Source organism: Hippocampus comes, unplaced genomic scaffold, assembly GCF_001891065.2.
Source record: "Hippocampus comes isolate QL1 unplaced genomic scaffold, H_comes_QL1_v1.1 scaffold36, whole genome shotgun sequence".
Taxonomy (NCBI): Eukaryota; Metazoa; Chordata; class Actinopteri; order Syngnathiformes; family Syngnathidae; genus Hippocampus; species Hippocampus comes.
This window is the reverse complement of record NW_017805695.1, coordinates 5,325,559-5,352,060: the sequence shown is the minus strand read 5'-3', so window position 1 is coordinate 5,352,060 and position 26,502 is coordinate 5,325,559. Positions and strand designations below refer to the sequence as shown.

At 41.9% G+C, this 26,502-nt stretch overlaps 3 protein-coding genes across 4 annotated transcripts; 2 read left to right on the top strand and 1 right to left on the bottom strand.

The window, feature by feature from the left end:
- Positions 1-489: 489 nt before the first annotated feature.
- On the top strand, positions 490-5,279 carry bag3 (BCL2 associated athanogene 3). 2 transcript variants are annotated; one of them, XM_019882094.1, is made up of 4 exons: positions 490-765; positions 2,495-2,830; positions 2,959-3,309; positions 3,398-5,279. In XM_019882094.1, exons 1-4 carry the CDS (start codon positions 568-570, stop codon positions 4,172-4,174), a joined length of 1,662 nt encoding a protein of 553 aa, XP_019737653.1. In that variant the 5' UTR covers positions 490-567; the 3' UTR covers positions 4,175-5,279. The 2 variants fall into 2 exon arrangements, with proteins under 2 accessions (XP_019737653.1, XP_019737652.1); XM_019882093.1 differs by having other exon boundaries at positions 3,395-5,279.
- A 1,148-nt stretch (positions 5,280-6,427) lies between these two features.
- On the top strand, positions 6,428-19,112 carry inpp5f (inositol polyphosphate-5-phosphatase F). The gene is made up of 20 exons (XM_019882092.1): positions 6,428-6,966; positions 8,216-8,296; positions 8,781-8,917; positions 9,471-9,596; positions 9,751-9,918; positions 10,029-10,085; positions 10,819-11,017; positions 11,782-11,961; positions 12,239-12,306; positions 12,689-12,813; positions 12,910-12,987; positions 13,216-13,336; positions 13,541-13,669; positions 13,792-13,909; positions 13,996-14,194; positions 14,444-14,515; positions 14,595-14,668; positions 14,858-14,986; positions 15,191-15,278; positions 15,381-19,112. The coding sequence occupies exons 1-20, from the start codon at positions 6,870-6,872 to the stop codon at positions 16,540-16,542; spliced, it is 3,408 nt and encodes a 1,135-aa protein (XP_019737651.1). The 5' UTR covers positions 6,428-6,869; the 3' UTR covers positions 16,543-19,112.
- A 112-nt stretch (positions 19,113-19,224) lies between these two features.
- On the bottom strand, positions 19,225-26,410 carry mcmbp (minichromosome maintenance complex binding protein). Its single transcript, XM_019882063.1, has 16 exons — positions 25,847-26,410; positions 25,191-25,282; positions 24,974-25,114; positions 24,277-24,318; positions 24,114-24,203; positions 23,887-24,022; positions 22,782-22,927; positions 22,593-22,690; positions 22,338-22,510; positions 21,935-22,058; positions 21,741-21,858; positions 21,215-21,380; positions 20,981-21,114; positions 20,269-20,436; positions 20,007-20,095; positions 19,225-19,537 (listed from the first exon to the last, which is right to left on the bottom strand). Exons 1-16 carry the CDS (start codon positions 25,911-25,913, stop codon positions 19,411-19,413), a joined length of 1,911 nt encoding a protein of 636 aa, XP_019737622.1. The 5' UTR covers positions 25,914-26,410; the 3' UTR covers positions 19,225-19,410.
- Between the last annotated feature and the right edge of the window lie 92 nt (positions 26,411-26,502).

Sequence of the window (26,502 nt, the reverse complement as noted above, 5' to 3'; positions counted from 1 at the left end):
TATTTCTGTATCTTCTTTCTAAAAAAAAAAATCTCTCTCTCTCTCTCTCTCTCTCTCTCTATATATATATATATATATATATATATATATATGCACACACACGCGCGCTCACACAGACACAGACACACACACACACAAACGCGTGCACACGCACACACGAGCGCAAACGCACACACGCGCGCACACAAACGCAACAAAAACAAATCAGCCCCTGTCCACATACCCGAGTGACGCCCCTTAATATTCTGAAAAGACAACTTTTCAAAGGCGTCCCTGTTGGAAGACTCTGTAAATCAGTTTATAAACCACTATTAGTGTTGTAAAATACTGGAATGTAGTGAGAAAAAAACCTAATTTGGGCAAAGAGTAGGCCTAATTGGGAAATGATGAGACCTGTTTACTGCGTGTGTGTTTGTGTGGTCGGGGTTGGGGGTGTGCTGCGCGACAGCCATGCCTCTGTATCCAGCGCTGTCCGCCCCCAGCATTAACCCAGCTATTTCGAGAAACTTCCAGCCCACTTTTCCACGTCACTTGAGGAATCTTTAAAGCGTCCGTCGCCGGTATTAAATGTCTCAGTGCTGGGCGGCCAGAAGCATGAACGGCATGAAGACGCAGTCGCCGACAGCGACGATGGCAAATAACGACAACGATCCCTTGCCCCTCGGATGGGAAGTCAAAATTGACCCCCAGACAGGCTGGCCCTTTTTCGTGGATCACAACAACCGCACCACAACCTGGAATGACCCGAGACACGACACGAAAAAGGTAACGGCGCGCGATAAAGTTGTTGTATTGAGGAGCGCGTGTTATGTCATCTTCATCATGCCACCGGCCGTTCCGACTCGTGAAATGTTCCGAGGTGCGCAGTTAGCTCGGGGTGTTTGCAAGGAACCTATTTTGACAATAGGCCATGTTTCCCCCCCTTAACTCCCCCTCACACGCGCATTCTCCTCACGAGCCTTTTCGAACGGCTCACCAATCCTGTTTTGTCGCCGGGTGCTGATCTAACGACATAATTACTCGGTGACTCATCCTGCAGTATATGTTAAGACCACCTTTGACTTCCAATATCAGTTCCTTTATGGCGACAAACACCGCGACGTCCTCATATTAAACTTTTCCCTTACAAGGCTTTGACGCAGGACCACTGTGGCCAGGGTGCAGTCTATATGTTAGGATTACCATATACTGTATTCATATTCACTGGGAGCATGGAGGAAAAAAAAGAGATATTGACGAAATAACGAAGGACAGAAAGGGGGCTCGCATGCTGCCACTTGTTAATCTTCAGCGAGACGTCGCTGTCGAAGGTAGAAGCTGCTGGAAAGAGGACAGCTGTCAGTGGATAAAATGGGTGCAATGCTGTTGCCTGTGCGCAGCCTCCCATAATGAAATGGCAGAGGGCAAAGGGTCACTCCCTGAAATTTTACAACTTTTGTTTTAGACTGACAACAGATGGGAAAAGTGTGTAATCATCTGAATGGTAGTGGCATTTAAAATCAGTTTTTGTTTTGATATCTTTGAGATTTGTTGTCAGTGGTTACCCGGGCAGAAATCAATGAACTATGAATAAACCTCTTGCTTGTATTCCGCCTTAGCTGTCACTGGCAGTTGCCTTAGACACTTGAGTTATGTTGTCAACAATACAAAGCCGTTTTTAATTGCAAATCCATATGAACTGTAGAAGCAGCGTACATTTATAACTGCTCCTTTATATGATTGTTTTGGATGCAACTAGATAATCCAATATTTTATTGTTGTTCCAGCCAAAATAATGATTCAGAGAAAGCCGTTGAATAACTGAGTGCAGAAAACTTTTTTTTTTTTTTTTTTTAGTAGTAATACATGAATTACAATTACAGAATCTTCCTGAAAGAGCGTCTAAAATACAAATGCCCATGTATCTTGGGTATTATTCGTAGTAAAATTTCAATGTATAACCTTTGCATTTATGTCAGGATTGAGACCCCTCATCTTTCGGCTTTGGTTTTCTAGAGACCTTTTTACATTCAACAAAAAGGAGGATGTGGCACGGTGTGCGAATTGTTAGCACATTTGTCTCGTGTTTCGGAGATCCGGGGTTTGATTCGGTGTTCCTGTGTGGAGTTTGCATGTTCTCCCCGTGCTTGTGTGGCTTTTCTCTCACATTTCAGAAGCATGATTCTTGGGTCAATAGAAGACCCCAAATTGTCCATGGGTGTGGATGTGTCTTTTGAACTGACTCAATTTAAATATAAATATTGCTATAGACTTGAATAATTTATGAGGTCCAAACATTGATACATTCACCATTACACATTTCCTCTTACAGAAGCAAAAATTAGCTTTTTAGTGTTGGAGCATAATAAATTAAAAGTGAAAACATATTTATTGGCATAGTTAATTTTCAGAGATAGCTGTAGCTGAGTTTGTCTTAGTTACTATTACTGCATGTAACATCATACTTGACGCCTGTCAGGTTTATTACATTTCAATTCATGTGTACATACTTCAGGTTAGGGAAGTATCCACAAATGGACCCAGCACACCACCAGAACCAAGCCCTCAGGAGACGCAGAAGACCTTTGTGAAAGAGATGAAGCACCCCATCCTTCGGCCAGGTTATGTTCCCATCCCAGTCTTCCACGAGGGTGCAGATCTGAAACAGCAACAGCACCCGTGCTATTCGTACATCCAACCAAGCACTGCACAGAATATCAGGACAGAGGGACGGATACCTTCGCCGACACCAGGATTTCATTGTCGGCCTCGGTCACCTCTACATGGATCTGGTGACACCTGCTCCACAGGGCCAGGGAAAGCCAGCTCACCTGTATCTCAAACAGCAGAGGTTGGTCAACAACAAAGACTAAAAGTCCTGCGCTCTATGGTTCTAATTTGCAATTAAGCAGATTTTTTTGGACTTTGGAATGAAAATAAATGAGTGTGACATTTTGATATTTTCCTTTTGCTTTCAAGGTTTATACTGGCCCGCATAACCAACTCCCACGGACCAGCAGCAGCGGTCTTCAAGCAGGTTACATCCCAATCCCAGTGATCCATGAGAGCGCAGGAGGCCAAACGCAAGCACAGCCTCAGTTCAATCCATCCGTCCACTGTCAACGCGTCCCCTATTCCGAGCATCAGCAACCCTTCCACCGCCTTCAGCAGGACCAATGGCCCGGCTATTCTGCAGCAATGCAGCCTCCTCGAGAAAGGGCTTCTCCCGTCTTGTATCCTCAGCACCGCGATACTGCTGCTATTCACCTACCGCATAATATCAGAAGTCAGTCACCTATTGTAACACAGGTGCTGGGCGAAAGGCCGCAGGTAATAACTTCGGACTTACACCCAGATTTGTAGTTCATGTTTGTTCCGATATCCACATATTTAATAAACCTTTGATTGTCCACAGCAGAATATCATGAGAGAGCCACCCCAGAAAGTGGAGCAGGAACAAACGAGCCCTCTACAAAAAACGGAGAATATCCAGGTTCCTCAGCCTTTGCGCACAGAGGCTGATGGCCAACAGCCTCATTCTCAACAGCCTCCACCTCAGCAACGTCAACACTTCCAACAGCCTCCGCCTCAGCCACATCAACCCTTCCAACAACCTCCGCCTCAGCAACCACAGCAATTCGAGCAGGCACCGCCTCAGGCATCTCCGCAGTCCGAGCAATTACCACAACACTTCCCGCAGCTCCATCAAGCAGAGCCAAACGCTGCCGATGTCACTGAGCAAATGCCATCAGAAACAGAAGCACATGACGAGGAGGCTGTTGCCGCAGAAGTCCCACCTGTCAAGATGGAGGCCGAACAACCGCCCCAGTGTCCTGTCCACCCAGGTTTGGCTAAAGTACAGAAGATAGTTGAGCGGGTCGCTAAACTGGAAGCAGAGGTGAAAAGCTTTGAAGGGAAAAAAAATGATAAGAAGTACTTGTTGCTGGAGGAACTGCTGACCAAAGAGCTCTTAGCGTTAGACTCAGTTGATCCAGAAGGTCGCCCCGATGTACGGCAAGCGAGAAGAGATGGAGTCCGTCGCGTTCAGACCATACTGGAGGAACTGGAGCAACTGGAGGAGCCGTCCACAACGCCTGCCTGCGAGGCCTTGGCGGAGGGAGACAGCCCGACACAGAAAGGAGAGCCCAGCATGATCACCAAGGAGAATGTTGAGATGGCAAAGGAGATATCCTAACAAGAAGCTGCAAGTGTTTATTTGATGGTGAACAAGATTACACCCTGCACTGTTTTTGTGAAAATTGCATGCATTCATTAACAGTGTTGGTATTTTATTTTATTTTTTTGGCATTCACCACATCATTGATGGGCGCTCTGTGTTGTCATGCTTTTCGAGATGACATTGTTGCCTTCTGTGTTGTGCCAGTGTCTTCATAGCAAGACATCTGTCAAGAGCAAGGTGTTGACATGAAGTTTGAGTCAAATTCAAGTTTGATGATGAGGCCTTTATCATACAATCAAAAAAACAAGTATTTTCTTAATGTTACGTGTAGATGCCTTTTGTCTTTACTCAACATTGTATGGAGCTTTACTCAATCCAGTCGGCACATTTGTTTGTATACAGTGCATGAAGAGTGCAAACATTTGGGGCTTTGGAGCTGAACGCTGCAAAAAGCTGTCAACAAAAGCATTTCCCCTTTATTACAATGTTGGAGCTGTTTTGTGGCAAAAACACAATGAATTTGTCATTTAGGATGCTGCTTTTTGGGTCGTGAGTCATTTTGTCATCTTTGCACCTCATGGAAATGTATCACAGTGAATGATCAGTATCATTTTTGAAATATGTGTTTCACCACTTTTGATGTGTTTTGAGTGTTTGTATCGACATCGGTGAATGTGTACTTTCAATGCAATATATCAAGTATTTATATTTCACTATATAGTATTTTACTATATTTATGACTGCGTAAAGACAAATGGACCTGTGATGTGAGACAATCAGCACTTGGTGCTAATAAGGAATCAAGAGTTTTAGATTGTTAGAATGGTCTTTGCAGAAACACCAAAGCCACAATCTGTAATATCACAGACAAAAAAATGCCTTATCAGTGCAATACGACACCAAGCTATCACTTGAAAAGTGTCAAAATCTATTTTATGATTAGCCTCGCACAATTTGTGTAAAGATTTGTCACCATAGTCAGCCCTCTGTAATGCCTTATAACCCTCACAAATTATGGATTGTGGCTTAGTATATCGATCACAGGTGACGAGTCACAGATAAATGCATTGTTGAAAGCAAGTCATATGGGAATAGTTGAAATAAATTGTATTTGACAGTATTTCTGACTAATATTTTGGTCCACTAAAGTACTCACAACAAGCACAAGTATACAGTAGATAATTAGTAAAAACAATAGTAAAAACAATAGACTATCAGTAGTACTCAGTATTACTTGGTCATTCACGTTCTTCCATGTCACTGCTACCCCTGCTTTGTTCTTCGTTATAACTCTCAATCAAGATTTTAACTGGGGTTGACTTAATCCCTATGTATTTTTTACATTGTGTCATCATCTCCGGAGATTCAAACTAGTTCTCGGGTAAGATGTAGAAAGTGCAAGCACCTGTGTTCAAAATTATGAAGTCGTCAGAGAAATAAATAAATAAATTCCAGATAGTGGAAAAATCTATGGATGTACAGTCACAAGTATTTGTGGGCCCACTTCCTCAGCTACTAAATAATAAAGTACACAGTAGGGGCGCAACTGACAATTATTTCAAGAATTGATTAATTGGTTGATTATTTATTTGACTAAATTGATCAGATAAAGAAAGATTCTAATTTAGGTCCCTTTATTAAAAAACAGCACATTTTAAATTGACACTCTAGAAAATATACAAAGTGATTATGACTGAATTACTGGTTGGGTCCATGACGTCTCAGATTACACAAAAATATTGATAATTGTTTACCAATGAAAAAGCAGATATTTGCAACTGTCTTGTTTTGATTAAAAACAAAGACAACCACTCTGCTTTCACAGATGACTAGAGAAATATTTACTGTTGAGAATGTCAAATTAAGAGAGTTTGGGCAATTTTGAGTTAAAGAATGTCTTCAAACTATTTTTTCATAATAGTTGTTGAATAATTGATTAGTCGATTAAATGTTGTACCTCAAGATCCCGATGCAACAGGATCATGTCATTTTTATTTTTAGCTAGTCCACACCGAATGTTGAAAGGGTTTTAGTGCATTTAAGAGCTTCACATACAATCGTCTTCGTGTTACTTGTTCAGCCGCACTCTGTATTTCCCCCTAAGGATGCCTCTGAGTCACAGAGAGAAAGCGTTAACCCTTCGCTTTCTATGTGGGTGGTTGGGAACATTGCAACTTCAACTACTAAGAAATATTGACATGAAAATTCCACGCCCAGATATATACAATAAAACCAGATTTAGGTAATAGCAACACTTATTTTCAATGTGGGAACTTTCCACTCCCAGTGAAACCAGGTGACTCTTGGCTTGCACGCTACCTGCTTTCCCGTGGTGACGACAAGTCACGTGTCATTGTTTGGAGCAGGAAACTGGCACCTTCTGGATGGCTTCCGCAGCAGTTTACAGAGACAAGTCCACATTTATTTACGCCTTACTTTTATGTCCAGCCTAACAATGGGGAGAAATGTTTTTCCAGTGGCGAAGGAGAGCAATCGCCAATATGCATATAAGTGGAGCAAACTCATCGGACAAGCATCCAGCTGCTGTTAGCTTGTAGCCGTAGCGCACCAGCCGGAGGGGAACGAGGAGCTAACTGGAGTTAGCGATTCGCCGCTTGGCAAACTGCTGTCATCCTCTCGAGTTATTTCTTCTCCTCTCAAGGCTGTTCCTCTAGCTAGTAATTTATTTTGTTGAACGTATATAGGCAAAATGGAGTTGTTCCAAGCCAAAGACGATTACATTCTTCAGAACGGGGACCGCGCTCTTTGGTGTAGCCGAAAGGACGGTTCCATGACAGTCAAACCTGGTACGTATCATTCCGCCAGTCGGTCTTTTCTTTGACTCGAACACTTATTATTTTCTTGACAAGTTCGAATCAAAACACCTCATTCACACATGGATGGACACTTACATGCAAGACAATTGTGGGGTGATTACTAGTACCACCAACGTCACCCACTACATTCACAATTTGCTCGCCTAATAAAAAATAGTACGTAAACATTTGGCCAACTTCACTAACAAATTGTCTCGTACAAAATAGTTTTTGTGCCATTTACGATATTTTTATTTTCGCGGACACGCGAGAATAAAGACAATCTGATGAGTTTTCTTGTAACATTTTATGTTGGACACAGAGGAGAAAACCAGACATTCAAGTTCTTAATTATGCGAATTAGCTGTAATAGACTTCAATCACACGTTTATTTTATGAGAGCTTCCTTGACTAAATTGTTTTAGGGAACACTTAACCAGCGTGTTATCTAGGGCTCAATTCCTGTAATCTCATCTGTCACATAGTATGAAACCTTGTATGTGACAAATAATTTATTGTCCTTTTTTTAGCGTATAGCTGACTATGGAGATCACAGTATATGAATGAAAGAAGTGATGAATTAATAGAGCCTTTCCAGACTGCTGAGGATGTTGATACTTTAAGTCCTACGGTTGTGTAGCCATCCTGAACAGGTTTACAGTTGCACCACCGTTTCATAATTTAATTGGAACAAGGGTTTCTGCTCCTCTCTCAATTTCCACTCTACTCCTCTGCTCAGAGCAAAGCATTTCTTGAAGGTATACGGAGAAGAGTTGGGTTTCTTTCTTCAAGAATTCGCCTCTATTAATTTGTGGTGTCTGTAGAATTAAGAAGTATTAGTACTTCACGATGCTCATACCAATGTTCTGCTCCCGTTGCCACACCCTTCACATGGTTCCAATTTTCTTCAGTAAAATGGTGAATCCATCACCAACAATCCAATTTTCCTTTGAGTCAGCCTTCCCACTGCATGGCCTTAACTGTTGTCATGCCAGGTCTGGGATTTTCAGCAAGCGTGTTAGCAAACAGAGTGTCTGTGTTATGACAGACTAATGTTTCTCCTTTTAGTATGAATGTGAGGCGCTTGATGATTGACAGGCTACCGCAAATTGTGCCGCATCGTATGTTAAAATGTATTGTGTTTGAAGTGATGTATCTGCGGGACATTGTTGACAGTTATTCCATGAACTTCAGTCACACTTGCACAGACACTTCCATTTCTATCTTTATTTACTTTCAGCAACGGATCTACTATTTGCTTGGAACCCAGTATGTTTAGGCCTGGTGGAAGGAATCATCGGAAAGATACAGCTTCACACAGGTAAGAAGATGGAGTACTCATTTGACATTTCGTCTTAAAAGATTAAAAAAAAATAGATATTAGTCTTTGGCTACTTGATATGGCAACTCTTCTATTACTGTGACTCGTTTCACATTCACAAGGGGAGGTGTGAATGTACTTTGAAATGCATGTAGAGTGATGAAGAGGAGTGATGTGGTGGTGATGATGCAATTGATGATGATTTTTTTTTCTCTCCATACTTGGCCTCTCAGAAGCACAGAGCAGGAGTTATTTTTACCTTACACAAGGACAATTATGTTATGTTTACAGACATGGTAGTCTAACATGAGCTAATACTGTTTTATTCAACATTTATTTACCAGATGTCTTGTACTGCTGTATTTGAATCAATTAATAGCTGCTTTGAGTGTGGCTTCTTCACACCTTTTAGAATGTGAGGAATTCTGCACCCAAGATGCAGACACCCTCTACCCACCTCCCCTTCTTTTACTCCTCTTGCCAGATCTGCCTCTCGGCCTTGTATTAATCCGCCAGAAAGCGCTTGTTGGCCATTTGCCAGGCGACCACAAAGTCTACAAGATTATCAAGATCGCTGTCATTCCTCTGTCTGATGAAGAGCCACAGGAGCTGGAGCTGGAGGTGTGCATCCTACGTCTGTATTCAGACACTTTGCAGAGTGTATGATGCTTGACCTTATTGAGCGTATGATGACCGTATCAGTGTCTAATTCATCATGGTTTTATCAGCTGCTACAATATATTTGTAAAGCTTTGTTTTGTGGAAAGTTCCACAGAAAGGTACAATTGAAAAGATTGTTAATAATCTAAGAGAAAGATGGGTATTGCTAAGATTTCAGTCTTTCAGGGGAGCTTCATGGATGGTGAGGCACAATATTTTCAAGTGAGTAATACTGATGGTGAAAGATTGCTCCTGAATAGACTGTTTTTAGCCTCCACCCTGTTTTACATTGTGCTGCAGAATAATTATTCCCCTCCTCCCATTCTCACTCTTCTGTGCCTTCTACAGAAGTCCTGTAGCTCCATGTAGCTGTCAGGCTGTTTACCAAATTAGTTTTACTACTAGGGGTAGTACTCCTCATTTTGTCAAGTTTACTCTTATAACACCATGTCTGTCTGAGTGACATTTTGTATATAACTTATACACTAAAATGACACAGGCTCCTTTTTTTCAGCCCTGCAAAAAGCATCATTTTGGAATTGACAAGTCAGAGAAACTGGCTCAGTCTCCTGATGAGTCCAAGTTAATGAAAACCTTAAGCCAGATAAAATCCAATGTGGCTGTGCCCATTAAAAAAAAGGTAGGTGTCTGTTCAGTTTGTCACACACCTGATGCTTTTGGGGTTTCTGATGCTTGTTCTTCTCGACCAGTTTAACTACCTACCTACCTCCCTAATCTACCTAACCTACCTAACCTAACTATTTTGCCCAACCCAATATTCCCCTGCCTTCCAGGTAAAGGAAAACAAAGAGAAGGAACGTCTTGAGAGGCGGCTGCTAGATGAGCTATACAAAATATTCATGGATTCTGACTCCTTCTACTACAGTCCCACGTATGATCTGACAAACACTGTGCAGCGCCAAGGAGACTTGGAAAGGTCCGATTTACCGCTTTGGAAACAGGTCTGAGGACAAACATAACTTGGACCAAGGTCCCAAATTTTCTGTGAATATCAAATCAAAAAAAGTTGGTTGGATAAAAGAAATTGTTGATTTATTTTTTTTTGTCAAAGGTGGATGACCGTTTTTTCTGGAACAAACACATGATTCAAGATCTTTTAGACCTAAAGGTAATGATTTTTCTCCACATTACATCATGTTTTTTTTTTCCCTCTCACACTATGTCAAGACTGGAATAAAATTACTGTATCCAGATGTCGACATTTGTTGACATGAGCGAAGTTGTAGTCATTATGTGACGTGATAATCTTAAAATAAATGAAATCATGCAAAAAGATAAGAGCGAGTAGCTCTGATTTTATGAAAGATTATCTTTTGTATGCAAGATGTGATATATGCAAGATGGTATGTTAAAAATATTTGCAGCTTAAATAGGTAACATGATACTCCTACTCCAGTAGAGGGTGATTTTCTTAGATTAGCAGTTCATTTACTTTCTCACACTTACAAACTGAGTGGTAAAGGACTTATGCTATTGCTTTGGTCAAATCCTTCCTTGTGTGACATCAGAACTGCCTCTCCCATGTGCTGTTACAATGAAAGACACTTACTCTATTGTCTCGTTCTATTTCCTTAGTTGCAATGGCCAGTGAAAGCACCAAGATACATAGCAACAGTATGCTGCAGTCTTCTGCTAGACAGTAGTACAGCCGTGACTCGACGTGATCAGTTTAGGAGCAAAGTGACATTTAAAGATTTGATGAAGATGATGATAAAATGAGCTTGTCCAAGCAAATATAATCTCATCAGCTATCAGTATTTTCAGTTATTTGGCCTTGATGGAGGTTTGCTACACCTGTAATGGACCTGTGAAAGATATTAAATATTTTTGCAATATTTCAGACCCCTGAGGTGGATTTTTGGGTGATACCAATCATCCAGGGCTTTGTCCAAGTCGAGGAACTTGTAGTGAATTACAACGAGACATCGGATGAGGAACGGAGCAGTCCTGAAACTCCACCGCAGGAGGTGACCTGTGTTGACGACATCCATCCCCACTTCACCGTTGCTCTCATCTCCAGACGTAGCCGCCATCGAGCAGGTACACTGTAGCGCTTCAAAACTCCACTAGCCCCAGTATCCTATGTAAGGTTAATGTCACAGCTGGCCTAAAGTAACAGCATTGGTTATTTCCAAATATCATTTTTACCTCTCTGTATATGTACAAGTACTTGGAAACTCTATGCCCGAAAAGACCGTTGGAAGCCTTTAACTCATTCACTCCCAAAGACGTATTTAGATGTCTTTTCAGACACCGCACATTTAATCCCAGCTCCTCATTTTATATTGACTGTACTTGAAAAGGGACTGAAAGGGTCTGAAAATGGCCCCTTTTCAAGTACAGTCAATATAAAATGAGGAGCTGGGATTAAATGTGCGGTGTCTGAAAAGACATCTAAATACGTCTTTGGGAGTGAATGAGTGTTAATGTAATATAAAGATATAGAATAACATTTTGAAATATACTGTTTTACCAAAACACTCAATGAGCAAGACTCAAATCTGTGTACACAAAGGTAAATTTGGTTCGAAATTCCCCATTCCTGTTCAAGATTAAAAAAAAAAAAAAAAAGAACTACAGGTACTTGAAAGCAAGCACTTCATGACAATGCAGTGAATGTTCTCTTTTTGACAGGTGGTCTATTATCCAGTAAATTCCTTAACCGCCTAGCTGTCAAAGCAGTTGGAACTGATTTCAACTCTGTCTTCTAATATAATTATTTACATAACACAGAAACTATTGTATTTATTCTATTGACATAAAACAATCTTTTTATCGTCTTCATCCATTTTCTTTGCCCAAAGGGATGCGGTACAAACGCAGAGGAGTAGATACAGATGGCCATGTGGCTAACTATGTGGAGACGGAGCAGTTGATCCACGTGCACAGCCACACTCTGTCGTTTGTGCAGACTCGTGGCTCTGTGCCTGTCTTCTGGAGCCAGGCAGGATACCGCTACAATCCCCGGCCACGCTTGGAGAAAGGTCAGTGGAACCACTTTGTGTGTGTGGTCAGTCGACGGAAATAATTTCTCAGGAATTGTAGCAGTTCTCGGATTTATGGTTAATTCTAACAGTACTTACTTCAGGACCAGTGTTCCAGTGAGACGTGGTTTTAGTTATTCTAAGGGGGGAATTACTGTATAATTTCAAGTAAAATAAAATACATAATTAGGTCCAAAAAGAATCAACACTATGTAACATGTTAATTGTTTTGTAAAATGTACTGTCATTAAAATTGTTTACATTTCTGGCATTTCAGAAGAGAGGGAGACCATGCCGTACTTTGCTTCCCACTTCGAAGAGCAACTTAAACTCTATAAGAAAGAGGTTCGTTTGTAATTATTGCTGTCATTGCGCTTTCATGAGCATTTGGTGTGGATGTTCTTAGCGTCCTTCTTAGATAAGTAGTTTACACTATCCCAAAGGGTTTTTAGACAGCTACCGTTTATTCAATATATTGTAACTTGAGCGTTTGTTGGACCAGCAGTGAGCAATTCAATTTCCCCAGAGGCCATATGATCAATAGTCGAGAGTGCCGTATAGTTAGATGCTTAGAAAAAGTTGGTAGCAATATGTTCCACATATTTATAAAACCATTGTAAATATGTCCTAATTAACACTTAATTTTTGTATGCGGGGAACTTGCGCTGGAAACTCCTAAATGCTATACGTTTTGCCAGTCAGTTTCATTCTTTGTTCTTAATTTCAGGTCATCATTAACTTAGTTGACCAAAGTGGACGAGAGAAGTTGATTGGGGATGCCTATCTGAAGCAAGTGCTTCTTTACAACAACTCAAACCTCACCTATGTGTCATTTGACTTCCATGAGCACTGGTGAGAGAAACACTCGGTGTGATGTGTTTGTAATTCTATTTTTGATAACACTGTACGTTTCTTTCCTTTCTATCTTCCTGATGCGCTGTATCTCAGTCGAGGGATGAAATTTGAAAATGTGCAAATACTGACAGATGCTATCTGTGACATCATCACTGACATGAAATGGGCCTGGTAAGTGTGACTCACTATTTTATAAATAGCAGAAAAGTACTATTAAGGTAAGGACAGTTTGCCATTTTGATTTTTTTTTATTTTTTTTACTTTACTGAAAATGTAGACATAAATGAGATTATTTGTCATCTCTCACACACACACACACACACACACACACACACACGCACGCACACACACACACACGCACACACACACACAAATAATGCATCTCGGCCTCTCTGCTAGGGTGGACCAAGCTGGAGTCATCTGCAAGCAAGAGGGCATTTTCAGAATCAATTGCATGGATTGTTTGGACAGGACCAACGTAGTCCAGGCAGCTATCGCCCGTGTGGTTATGGAACAGCAGGTAAAATATTAGAATCACCAGTACAAAGAACAAGAGCGTCTATTTCCCCTGAATCTATTTCAGCAGTTGTTATGATGCAGCGTTGAATGTCCTATTCCCCATAGCACTTAAACTGGAGCTCACCTGGCCCTGAGTCAACCTCTTGAGTTAGTAGGAGAATCTAGCCAACAGCATTAATCAAATTCTATGACTCATTTCTCTCAGCTGAAGAAGTTGGGTGTGATGCCTCCAGAGCAGCCCCTGCCTCTTAAATGTTACAGGATCTACCAGATCATGTGGGCCAACAATGGTGACACCATCAGCAAACAGTATGCAGGCACAGCAGCACTTAAGGTATTACTGGCTTCACACACAGCCCATAGAGTCTGGGTCATAGTGATGCTTTTCTGAGATGCATCCATAAATGCAAACGCCTGCTACTCAATACATCAGTGCGAACACCGTTTTGTTTTTAGGGAGATTTTACACGGACGGGTGAGAGGAAATTGGCTGGTGTGATGAAGGACGGCGTAAACTCAGCCAACCGCTACTATCTGAACCGCTTCAGAGATGCTTACAGACAAGCAGTAATCGGTATGAAACTGAGAGGAAAAAGAACTGCTAACAGTGTGTCTGCGCTCAGAAACAACTCTTTACGGTGTCTCTCCATTTCATTGCAGATCTCATGATGGGTCTTCCAGTGACTGAAGACCTCTACTCAATTTTCAGCAAGGAGAAGGAACATGAGGAAAAAGAGCAGGAAAGCCAAAGAGGAGCCCAGGAGCAAGTCAGCCTGTTATTGCAGACATACATGCAGCTTCTTCTGCCGGATGATGAGAGGTTTCATGGTGGTTGGGCTCTCATTAACTGTGACATGAGGTTTGCAGCACATTTTTGTTCTCAGTTATCTTTTCGGTCTTTTAAAATACAAACCGACGACTATTGTGATATATTTAGCACACAGCCAACTTTAGATGTTGACATTGAGACTGGAGCCATAAATGTCTTAAGTCTTTGGAGCTCAGTGTGTGCCTTCTGCTTGTCAGCTTCATTGATGCCACAAATAAAGATGCGGATGTGCTTCTGCTTTAAGTCTTTGGAGCTCAATGTGTGTCGTTTTCTTCTCAGCCTCATCGATGCCACAACTAAAGATGATGATGTGCTTCTGCTTCTGTCTGACAAAGCCTACTACATTGCGTAGTAAGTCTGAACTACATATTCCAACCTACTAGTATGAATCTGTTCCTTTGAATCATCAGCTGGTTCTGTTCATCTGTAGCTATGACGAAGAAGCAGATAAAGTCAACCAGTACCAGCGCCTCAATTTAGAAGGTTTGGAAAAGATTGAAATTGGTAAGTATTCAGTTTCACTCGAAGCAGAAGTGACTGGGCTTTTGTGCACTGACTGAGTCACCCAGCACTTCCGAAATGTGTGTGAAACAGTTTCTCTCAGTACCCTTGAAGTAATATTGTTGAGAAATATGATTCATTCAAGGAAATGAACCAAAAATGGAAGTTGTAAGTGTGCATGTTCTTTTGCAGGTCCGGAACCGACGCTTTTTGGCAAACCAAAGTTCTGCTGTATGCGCCTGCATTACAGAAGTGAAGAGCAAAGTGGATACTTTCACACACTGCGAACAGCCACCCGAAATCCTGAGGATGACGGAAAAGGTTGCATATATACCTTTGATTAAAATGAGCCACCCTTATCCCTCAAATGTTGTATTTAAACACCTTATGACCACATACTTTTTGTTGTTGTGATTTTAATTCAAAAGCAATCTGTCTGCTGTGCGCTGCTTTACCCTATACTGCTCTAACTCTGTAATTTCTCCCCTGGGGATGATTAAAGGATTTTCTTATCTTATGTTTCAGATACACTACAGTGCATTGCTGAGATGCTTCGCATTACAAAACAGGCCAGGGGGCTGGACCTACTGGTGGTTGAAAAGAAGCTGGAGAGGTCATTCGGCTATATATTCATAATACGGTCTAAAAACAGTGTTGGTTATTCCTGACGCTAATGTTCTTTCTGGGTGTGTGTCTGTGCCTGTCTGTGCTTCAGGCGTCAGAGCAGACCTCATGAAGATATTATGGGGATCCAGAACAAAACTGGTGAGCAGGCACAGGGCAGCTCTGGGCTAGCTCAAGGCAAAAGTTTCCTCCTCAATAAATTCTCCTCTCTGAATCAGAAAGTAAAACAGACCAAAACAAGCGTGAACATCAGCACCTTCAAGCCTCTCGGCAAGCTGGGAAATTTCTCTAAGCCTGAAGTCAAGGTCAATTTTCTGAAGCCAACTATGCACGTTAACCTGTGGAAGTCAGACAGCAGCTTGGACACATCGGATGGCAACCCCGGCACAGGAACCTTAAAAGATATCACCGACATGAATTTTGATATGTCCGATGACTCAGACTCTTACAATTCTGATCCAGAGCACCCGTGCTCGGGGTCTTTTGAGAACGTGGACTATGTGCTGCCCAGCTGCGGCATCGTAGCATCTAACCCAAGACTGGGCAGTCGCTCCCAGTCCATCGGTAGCGCGGAGCTAAATATTCCCTCTGTTATCCGGGTCAGTGGCTGTGAAGGCCAACAGGAGAGCTCTTCTCAGGTCAGCGAAGACCAGTCCCCAGGGGCCGCCTCAGTGGCTGAAGAAGCCATTCTGATTGACTTTGGCACTCCCTTCGATGCCTACTGCCACCAGTTTATCCAGGACGCACAGACCAAGCCCGTCGAGGTGTTCGGAGAACGGCCGCCCGTGGCCGCCCATCCGCCCAAGCCCATAGTGCCTGTGCAGAATAACAGCCCAGCGGACCCCAAGCAGCCAAGCACAAAGCCACAACATCAGCAGGAGGAGCCCAACCTCCCCAGGCCATCCCAGCTCGATGTACAGACCACTGCCTCCGCTTCTAACCTTCTCAGCATTCAGAGGCCCACCTCTGCCGTGTCAGGCGGCTCTCAGAGGAGTCTCGGCTCCCAGCTGGAGGGCAGCCTCGGCCCTTCGCCCGCTGACAGTAACGGCAGCCGGGTCGTGTCCCCCTTTGCCAAGATCAGGAGCTCCATGGTCCAGGTGGCCAGTCTCACCCAGGCGGGGCTCACTCAGGGCATCAGCTTTGCCGTGGCGAAGGTGCAAAAGAGCCCAGAACCCGAGACAGTCAATGAGGTCCAAGAGAGTGAGTTGAAGGCAATGTTTACGCAGTGCCAGACCAGAATCATTCAGATCTAGTGCTTTCCTTGAAAGAAGCATTTCTGGAGGACATCATGCAGAAATGTGTTACTCACTCCTTGGCCAACACCTGTGCTCTCACTTACGCCCTTTAGTCCAAGTAGCCACTGTTGTACAGAATCGAGAACCATCGGCAGTAATAACGTGGCAGTGAATGTTTACATGCACACAAGAACATGCGGTTTCCCTTTTTAAAAGGAGCAATTTGCACATTATGATCGCCTCCAAATTCAGGCGTTTTGTCAATTTTATTGGTTGTCAGTTGCCATCATATTTTCTTGGGATATCTCAATTTTTAAAGCCACTCCTGACAAAATGTGCAATGTAATACTGTATGTTAAATAAATCCCTTCTTCAACAAATCTCGTACTTACAACACTCCCACATCAGTCACAATTTCTATAAACTGCTGTATACAGTATGTGCATCAAAAATCAAACATTCTTCTATTCTAGATCAATGGAAGAATTGAACGTGCTGTATCTGTTGAAGACTATTTTTAAAAAATAAGTTTACATACTGTGTGATTCAATTTAAATGACATCTGAGCGGTCATTCTGGGAAAAAAGCTTCAGCATAAGTAAACGCAGATTTTAACGTTGCAATCTTATGTAGTTGGCATAGTGTGCAGTTTTTCGTGCATGTAAACATGACACTGTTCTTGAGTGATTTTAATTATTCACAATGCTTGCATGACAGGTTGGTGCTCATGGCCGACTTTGACCGAGCAGATAATTATTAGCTGCATGATAATAGACCAACTCTGGATTAATAATATACTACACAGTATGTGCAGGCCACCTATTGGTATTCGTGATAGATGATAATAATAACCTTTTGGAACAGCTGTCCTAATGTCTGACCAAATAACTTGCGTGGATCCAAAATGATGTTCCGGTGTTAACTACTGTATTGACCTTTGAATAGCAGTCAGAAACTAACAAGACAACCAACTGTACGTAGTTAGTCTGTGTCATATCAATATTGTCAAGTGTTGCTATAATATGGTACAAACTTTGACTACACAAGACCTTTGTAAGAGTATCATTATAGTGAGTTTGTCCAGAGAATTTACTCCCTGTTTAACACCTTCCCTTAGGATGATGATGTTGGTTTTTTTTTTGTTTGTTTTGTTTTTTTTGGCTGGTAGGGTGGCAGCAAAATGCAGAGAAGAGCACATAAAAAAAAATAAAAAATATATGTACACTGTATATCATAATGTAGATATATCTCATAATATAAAGGCATATATAATATATATTTGGGAAAGTTATTTCAAGAAGGATGTCTCCACATAACCAGTCTTTGAGCAGTTGGACTAATTCACTTTAATGTAAACTTGCATTGTAGATTGTTGTTGTATCGTCGACCAAGACAGCTGAGTAGCACATTGTCGGTATATATGCAAATGCACCAATTAAACTAAGAAGAAACACTCCCAAAACTGAAACTTACTTGCCTTAACGGGGAATTAAAGTGGGACGATTATACGTATATCAGGTATTTATGGTAAACGCTACATTTTGAATCCATTCTCTTACATGTTACGTTGTGTACTGTACTGTATGAAAAAAAATGTTCTGAGTAACTCCGTTTCATCTTGGGATATTTTATGAGCTGATGCTTTCTTTCCTCATTTTGTGAGGCCCAATATTTTAATGACTCAGTTTGTGTCTGCCATTTTGAAGGTAAAAGGGTTATACCTGATGCAGATTTCAGAGAACTCTAACGAGTCAAAGGAAACTGCATATTTTTTTTCCATCTTAGCCTTGTGTTTAGAGGTGTTGCCTCATTGCTTTCTGAAAATGTTAAATTGGAGAATCTGCCATGCATAAAATATTTAGATAAAACAATTTGAGTCACAGTATAAAAGCGATATATTGATCTCTATACTCTAATAATCTGTTCAGCGTTGAGATGGAATATCCCAAGATCATCGATCACATGTTTCATATTTACCGTAGTTAAGTTTATGTGTTTCCTGTAGTCAGCTTGCTGACGATTAGACAAGGTGCGGTTTTTGCTTCGTGGTTGCTGTATCATTATTTTGGAGAGTGGATCTGCCAAAGGCTCTCAGATATTGCTGGAATGCACAATTTTAATGCAGAAGTTCTATTTAAATGCTGCATTAGGATTACAACACTGGAGCTAGTTTAAAAGGGATGGTAATCCTCAACATTCCTAATCAAGACCACAATGCTACATTTTTTTTAATGTAAGAGTTTGTAGTTACGGTAATGTAGTTCCGTTATGCAGGGTGATGTTTTTCTTTAATTTTGACATAAGTGCTTCAGCAACCCGCTGTTAATTTCTGTCTGTTGCACCTGTACTACCCTCCCTCAAAGACCCCACAACATGTCATCCTCTGAATACTTCTTAAAGCATTTGTTCAACACTGTTTCACTTCATCTGCTTGTGGTCACACCTGTTTATCAACACTCTTGCAGTGTTGACATTGTATTATATATTAAAGTCTCCTATTTATTCTCATCCTCTTTGGGTGTTACTTGATGGCAAAGTGCATTGTAGACTTGGTCCAATATTTCACAGGAATAAAAAGGGTGAGGGACTGAATGTGTCGCATGAGGTTTGTTAAATACAGTAGTAAGCTTACTGAGCTTTTGGGAATGCCAGGATACATGCATAATTCACAAAGGAAAAAAAACAAACAAACGCTGGAAAGATTTTTCTAGAACTTTATTTACATTTGGAAACAATTATAAACATGGAAAACTGTGCACAGGCATACAGGTGTTAGCTGCTGGCATGTAGTGCCACAGCTGCACAACGTACATGAACATAAATGAAATGAGAGACGTTTTGATCATAAACCTTATGTATCAAAAGGATAACAATAGCTAACAGTAATCACGGCTCATTTCCATTGACGCTCTTGTGCTGCTCCATCCGACAGCAACGCTGAATCTCGATGTGTTTGGCCCTCAGCCAGATGTCTCTGGACAAAGAGGTGTGTCCCAGGCTCAGAGACAGCAACCTGACAACAGAGACCTGGTTAATCGCATCCCATCGCACTATTCCAGTGCGTTACGGTGTTTCCCAAGGCACATAATTTATATTTGGAAAAATCTCAAGTATGCCATACAAACATTTCACAGAATGTGGTTAATCATGTACCTTCCGCCATCTAGTGGAAGAGCATTTCATTGTTTTGGCTGTCAATATGTGTTGCTGGTATAGAAAGCTGAACAAAGATACTTATTTGTAAAGATAAATCATTTTCAGGCCAATAAAGTGACATTTTGTCATTGCTGACAGATCACTTGATCGTTCACGGCATACTAATTGGGAAACACCGCATGCAGCCAAAGCCACTGTTGGGTTAAAATAGTATTTTTTCAGATTTTGAATTCTGAACTTTAAAAAATACTCCCTATAATATAAGAAGTAGTTTTTTTGGGGGGAAAGGCCTATTTAATCAAAATAAAAACAATTAAAGAGCCCACCTTGCTACAATAAGCATTCGGTGCAGGTCCTCAGCACTTATGCTTTGGGGGTCGTCCTTCCTCATGTCTACAAAATCATCCTCGACTGACTAAAGACAACAGGAAAAGAAACAAATTAAGCAGCTGGAATTGTCTTAACTGACGGCTCAATATATTAATACACACTGTAGTCTATGTAAAATGTTTTGCCTGCTGGGCTTGGAGCTGCAGGGTTCTCGCCAAGTTTTCTGGAAAGGACGAAGAGAGGCGAAGAAGATCTCACCTTGGTCACGTCATCTGAGATACTGTAGTCCAGCTGCCGGGCCACACTCAGATAGAGTCGGAACTTGTTGAACTGTGATGATGTTTGCGCATGTATGGGGATGCTTGTGAGATATTCATCCATGTTGTCTGGAGCCACTTGAGGTTTCAGGTGTATCTGACAGTCTGACTGTTGGGTTCAAGAAAGAAATACGGTAAATGTTTGACACTGTTTCAGTTCCATGTGTTGGAATGCATAGGTTTCTTTGCTGTCTCTCATTATATCAATGTACGCCATCAAGGGGCAAAGCTTGACCAGCCTTCACTGCAATACAAACAACCGGACCTCAGGCCAAGTCCCGATGTTGTTTACGGTGTGCTGCCCTTCTCTGCAGACTGACGCCTCTCTCTGGATTGTTCCTGTGGCACACAGCTGCCGCCATGGCAACATAACAGCCCAGCACACAGGAATAGCACACGGTGCATTCCTTGCACTGTTCACAACAGAGTGAGACCCATGCTAAAGCCCCCAGCTGGAGGGGGTTTCTGTGTCCAGCCAATAGCAGCTGAGACAGCAGTGTGATGCTGGCTGGAAACAACCGCCAGCGTTAGACAAGATCAAGTCTCAGGAGAGGCTAGCGGAAACCCAACACCTGCCAGGCCTGGTAGGGGAGAGGCTTGGTTGTGGCGTGGGCGAAGCGTCAAGTGAGATCAGTGTGGCCGCATGTCCTCACCGGCAGCAGTGAGCGTCCCTCCGATGCGACGAGCACGTTAATATTGCAGGGGAATTCCATCTGGTGGTAGTTAAAGTCATAATCAACCTTCTGCCATGAGATCACATTCCCCAAAGCTGTGACATTGCGCACACCTACAGCACCACACACACAGAGGGAGCCTCGTTAGTGTCAAATCATATTTTCTGAGCTCGGCAGCTCGGATCAAGCCCTCGTGGCATGTGCACGTTTCACCTGTCGTGTCCAGTTGTCCTTGCTCCAGTTGGGTTTCATCAAGGAAAAGGGAAGTGTTTTGGGCCAGCTGCAGGGCTCCGCTCACCAGCCGGTTGGCCAAGTAGTCTTTCTTTGGCACCATACGCATCTGATTCATGTTGTGAAGGCTCATGCCCAGATAGAACGACTACAATGTGTGGATAGAAGAAGGGTTGGGTGGACAGAAGTAATTTTTGAATCCATCTAGTCTTTTCAGAAATCATTTTGTCTTCATGGGGGGGGAACAATATTAGAAAGATTTTAAGCATTTTACAGTACGTGCCACCTGATTATTATTATTATTATTATTATTATGTCCAACATCAAATATGCGTTTCTCTTTTGAAATTGAACCAATTGTTAATGTCTTCATCTCACAGTAAGCAAATACTAAGACACTAAAGATGATTTTACTTAACATTGGGAGCTAGTTGAGCTCAATGGATTCTCGGGGAGACCACATATGGGGCAAGATACCCGAATCAAATAAATCTTGGATTATACTCACAGAAGGAACAAGTTGCTGGATGACCTTGTAGAGGCGTTCCGTGTATGAGGAGATGGTGGGACATCCACTCAGGTTTAGCGTAAACTTGCCCAGTGGTAGCACATCTCGTCTGGCATACCTACAAAAAAAGCGGCTGAACAAAATCTGCTTCTGTGACTTGCAGCCAAGTAACAACGCATACACGTGATACATACACGCTGGAAATAAGATGCAGGATGAGGTACTCGGCAGCCAGGGAATCTCCCAGAAGGACATGAGTTAGATATGCAAGGAAGTCCCCTCTGACTGATACCATCTCATTCAAGGTTGAAGACAAAACTAGAGAGGGGGGCACAATCCAAAGTTAACACTGGACATACATTATTGATTAAAACAGACTTTTCAATATCTAGTAGACCAAAAGTTGGATCTCTGAAGAGCGTGCCCATCTGCTCAGTGCAATATTACATTATCCCTCTTATTTATATGAGTAATATGTATTATGTGTGGAAAGAAAGCTGTGCTGCAGTTTATACACTGGCATATTCAATAAAGATTCAATTTGTGAAAAAAAAATTGCAGTTAAGATCACGGGGCTCAGACAAGGACTTTGCTCACAGGCGTGATTGTCTTGCAAGGATGCACAGGGCAGCAGAGGGTTGTTTTGTGCCAGTGGTTTGGCATAGAGCATGTGGAGACGAGGAACCAGTGACGCAGGTGGGCTGTGCACTCTCTGCTCCTCGGCTGTCTCCATTGAATCCGAAGCGTCGATGAGTGATGAGGACGCATCCCTGTATGGATGTACAAAGCATCAACGACAGATGTCCAGGTCACCATTTTCGAAGCATCAAACTACTCTAAAGAGTGTCTTACTTGTCTTCTGCCAGAGCGCCGAGAGCAGGACTAACTGAGAGGATCCCATAGACTTCTATGGTGTCATTCAGTTTGAAGCTCTCCCAGTCCTCGTAGACCTGCCAGAGGCACACCTTGATTTGTGGCCTTACACGCGCTTCAGTCCAATAATAAGTCAAGCATAGGGCTCGACACAGATGGATTATATACCTTGATTAAGCAAGATGGGCCTTTCTCATCTGGGAGAGGGAAGTTGAGGTCAAGTTGCGAGGCAGACGCTGTGTAGTTCAGAGCAACTTCCGTCTCTTGCCGCCGGGCGTCACCTGTGCAGTGTTGGTCTGGCGGAATCTGAAGACCTGCACGGACGGGAGCAATTTCATGTCAGTCAACACGGCTTAATTCTCAAATTATTCGTAATCAAGGGGTGACCAGCAATAAAAAAGATGCTGGTCTATGACAAAAGGGTCATATCTTCTAGTCCTAAAATATGTATCCTGGGACTTGATACAAATGCTGAAATATCACACCAAAGAAGAAATACAGTACTTCCTACGTTCATTACCTCAGTCCGGGGACACACTGTTTTTAGGTAACGAATGGGACACAATTAACTAGTTTAGTTTGTGCAATGGTAAAAGAATATGTTCTCCAGTAACACAATAAGGAACAATCAGTTATCGCCATAGTTACTATTTTATTCCATTTGATTACTTTATAATTACTGCCTTCAAGTGTTTTTCTTACAAATATTGCAGGCTGCCTTCTGTGTTAGCAGAAGTTGGCGATAGAGCACGGTGTGCTCCCAACTTCAATTTCAGGTTGTGTCCAATCCAATGACGCCTGTACAAATGTGATATTTCGTGTTTTGCAGACCAACACTTGCATTGCCGTTTGGAAAATACATAAATAAATCAATAAAAATCACAGGAGTCATTGTTACATAAGGCAGTAAATAGTCTTAACATACAATTTGTAGGATGACGTAAAAATAACGATTCCACGAAATTTTGGTGTCGCATTAGCCAAGGAATAACCCATTCAGTTTTAGTAAGAATATGGACAAAAGGAATGAATACAGGAAAATATTTTCAATGCAACAGTCAACCTCCAAAGAATGATAATGGCACTGTCTATTTGTCATCACCCGTGACCTATAGTGCCCCACTTACTAACAAGAGTGCATGGACACATTTTCTCCCCACTATTGGTAGAGGCTGAGATGGTTCATGCTGTAGTCTACAGAGTGACATTTCCAGTAATAGGTCATGACATCATTATCAACCCAAAAATGTAGTCTGTAACACTATTCTCATACCTGTATGAGGTTCCCTTTGTTTCTGTGGCTGAGCATCGACGCCATCCATGTCATCATCTTCATAGCTGCGCTTTTGTCTATTTGGCGCGTACGAGGTGGACGGCAGCACTCTTGCTTGACTCGAGGCAGCATAACAGTGCAACAGAGTTAAGGGAAACTAGGTAAGAGTGGAATGAGACACACTTGTTGTTTCATCATGGTTCATGAATCAGACAAGGTCAGGATATATCTTTCACCCAAGCATTTTCCCCAGGAACAGGTACACAGTAGAAAGTTTGTCTTTCGGAAGTCACAATGTTTTTGGAGTTAAACTCCACCTGAGGATGTATACAAGAGTCAGTGAGTTGGGACATTTATGGATCTGGCATGAACTAACCATGGTGGACTTACCCCAAATTCTGTCACGTCTTTGTACTTTCCACACCTTAACACCTGGTATCAGTGAGAAAGCAAAATAAACAGTAATTAATATATTGAGAGTAGGCACGGGCCGATATTAGATTCTGACTGGATGATAAGGGTGAGCAAAAGTATTACGGTATCACGGGATTAAAATTACAGCCCCAAATTGTGCTTTTTTTGAGGATTAAATAAAATAGCATTTCCCATCCCACTGAAGATAATATAGAATATTTGGTACATTACCAGTGCCATGTGGCATGCCATGAAGAAAGGAAGAAAGACAGAATGAAAGAATGATGAACATTCTTCCTTTAGTTTAATTCTTAGTAAATCACAGTGTCTCATCAGTTGAGAGCTATTTTTAGAACAGAGGGCTACTCATGTTGTCATTGAGCTAACTAGTCCCCACTGGCGCCATGTTTTAGTTTTTTTCCCTTTTTTTCTGGCCAATGCACATTAATCGACATAGCCTCCATAAGTACGTTAGAGTTCTCTCTGTCATTGCCCTCTGTCTTTCTGCTCCCTCCCTCCCTCTCATCCCTGGTTTATTTTAGTGGTGCTTGAAACCATGACTTTTTAAAACCACCGCAAACTGGTAATCATCCCATGTCAGATTGAGCATACAGTCAAATATACTGTGAATATGTTAAAAAGGCTGACTCAGAAAGGAATAGACGGAGCTCACTTTAGCTTGTGATGATGCATCGATAGTTTCATACACTCCCATGTAAAACTCTGGATCGAACATGTCCTGAATTAAACAGCGGAACTTGACCAGGCTGTTGGGCTTTAGGTAGTGCAGTGGGATGTCATTCATTGATGGAACCTTAAACAATAGGAATACATTAATATTTTCAGGACAAAGTATGCTGTGACAAGTGCAGGATTATTCTCAATGTTACCCATGTGTGAGCATCCTTTTCATTTAAATGACCTTTGAAGAATTCGACCACTTTTGCCTCCCAACCAGAATTCGGGTTGTTCTGAGATCCAGCTGAAATACCAACAAGAGCACATTTATATATGAATTTTGATCAGATACATGGGTCGAGGTCTCTGGAAGACAAGTGCATATTAAACAATTCATAATAACTGACGCATCAGCATGTGAGTAAACTTTAATAAACCCCATGTACAGTATAGAGTCATATCGTAAAATATATTTTTGCACAGAAAAATACTAGTGACACATTTATAATGAATCAACGTGCGTCAAGTGGATTCTTACCAGCTACTGCATTGTTAAAACGGACGGTTTTGGGGTCTCCATGACCCGGAACCCTCATAATCATGTGTTCCGTATTGTCAATTCGAGTGTGTGTGCGTGGACAATGGTCCAAACTTGAGAACCGTCATCTTTCTTCTACCAAACTCAAGCAGCGTTACGGCAACCGATGTGAAGCGGTGTTACTTATTTAAGTGATGGAAAACAGGCTGTGTGCTGCCTCCGATGAAGAGAAAGAAAGTCACATGAGTAGACAATGGCTCCCAAGCTAACCAGCTACACTCACGCGCTGAGCTTTAATGTTGAATAGGGAAGTTAGTGTAAGGGTCTTACCAAACATCTCCTCGATAACATCCAGTGGGTTGTTAATCCAGTCATGTGTGGAAGGCATCGTTGCCATAGACGAAATTTTGATGTATGTGAATGAATTCAACCAGGTAAAATAAGTTACTTGAATTGAGTTGTGACAGGATGGCAGAAGAAGCTAGGGCGGGAAACAAACGTCACTGGGTGAAGGCAGGAGTGCGTTTGTTTGATAAACTGAGACCTCCCGGAGTAAAAGGAGTATAGCGGTCACTTCTGGATTAGGTTTTTGTTTTGTCTGTTTTATGTTGTTTCTGGAGCGACGCAAATTTAACCACTATGAGAAAATTACACACTAAGCAATTCCGATTATAAAAAATAAACTACAACTACCACTGAGTAATGAATACTTCCCGCCAACAGATGGCAGTAAAAACGGGACGTTATCTTCTCTCCAAGCCAACCAACAATCGCGCAATTTTAGTAAATCTCTATATGATACGGAAGTTGATATATCGGCGATTAATGAGCGTAATGTTATAGAAATCAGTCACATCCTTGCCGCAGGCGATATCCGATTGAGTATGTCGCGTTCGCGTTAATTCGGAATTCGGCAAACTGTATCGTGATGGCAGGTGGAAATTTTGGATTTACCGTTGTGACATGGCGTGACAACCTAAACGAAT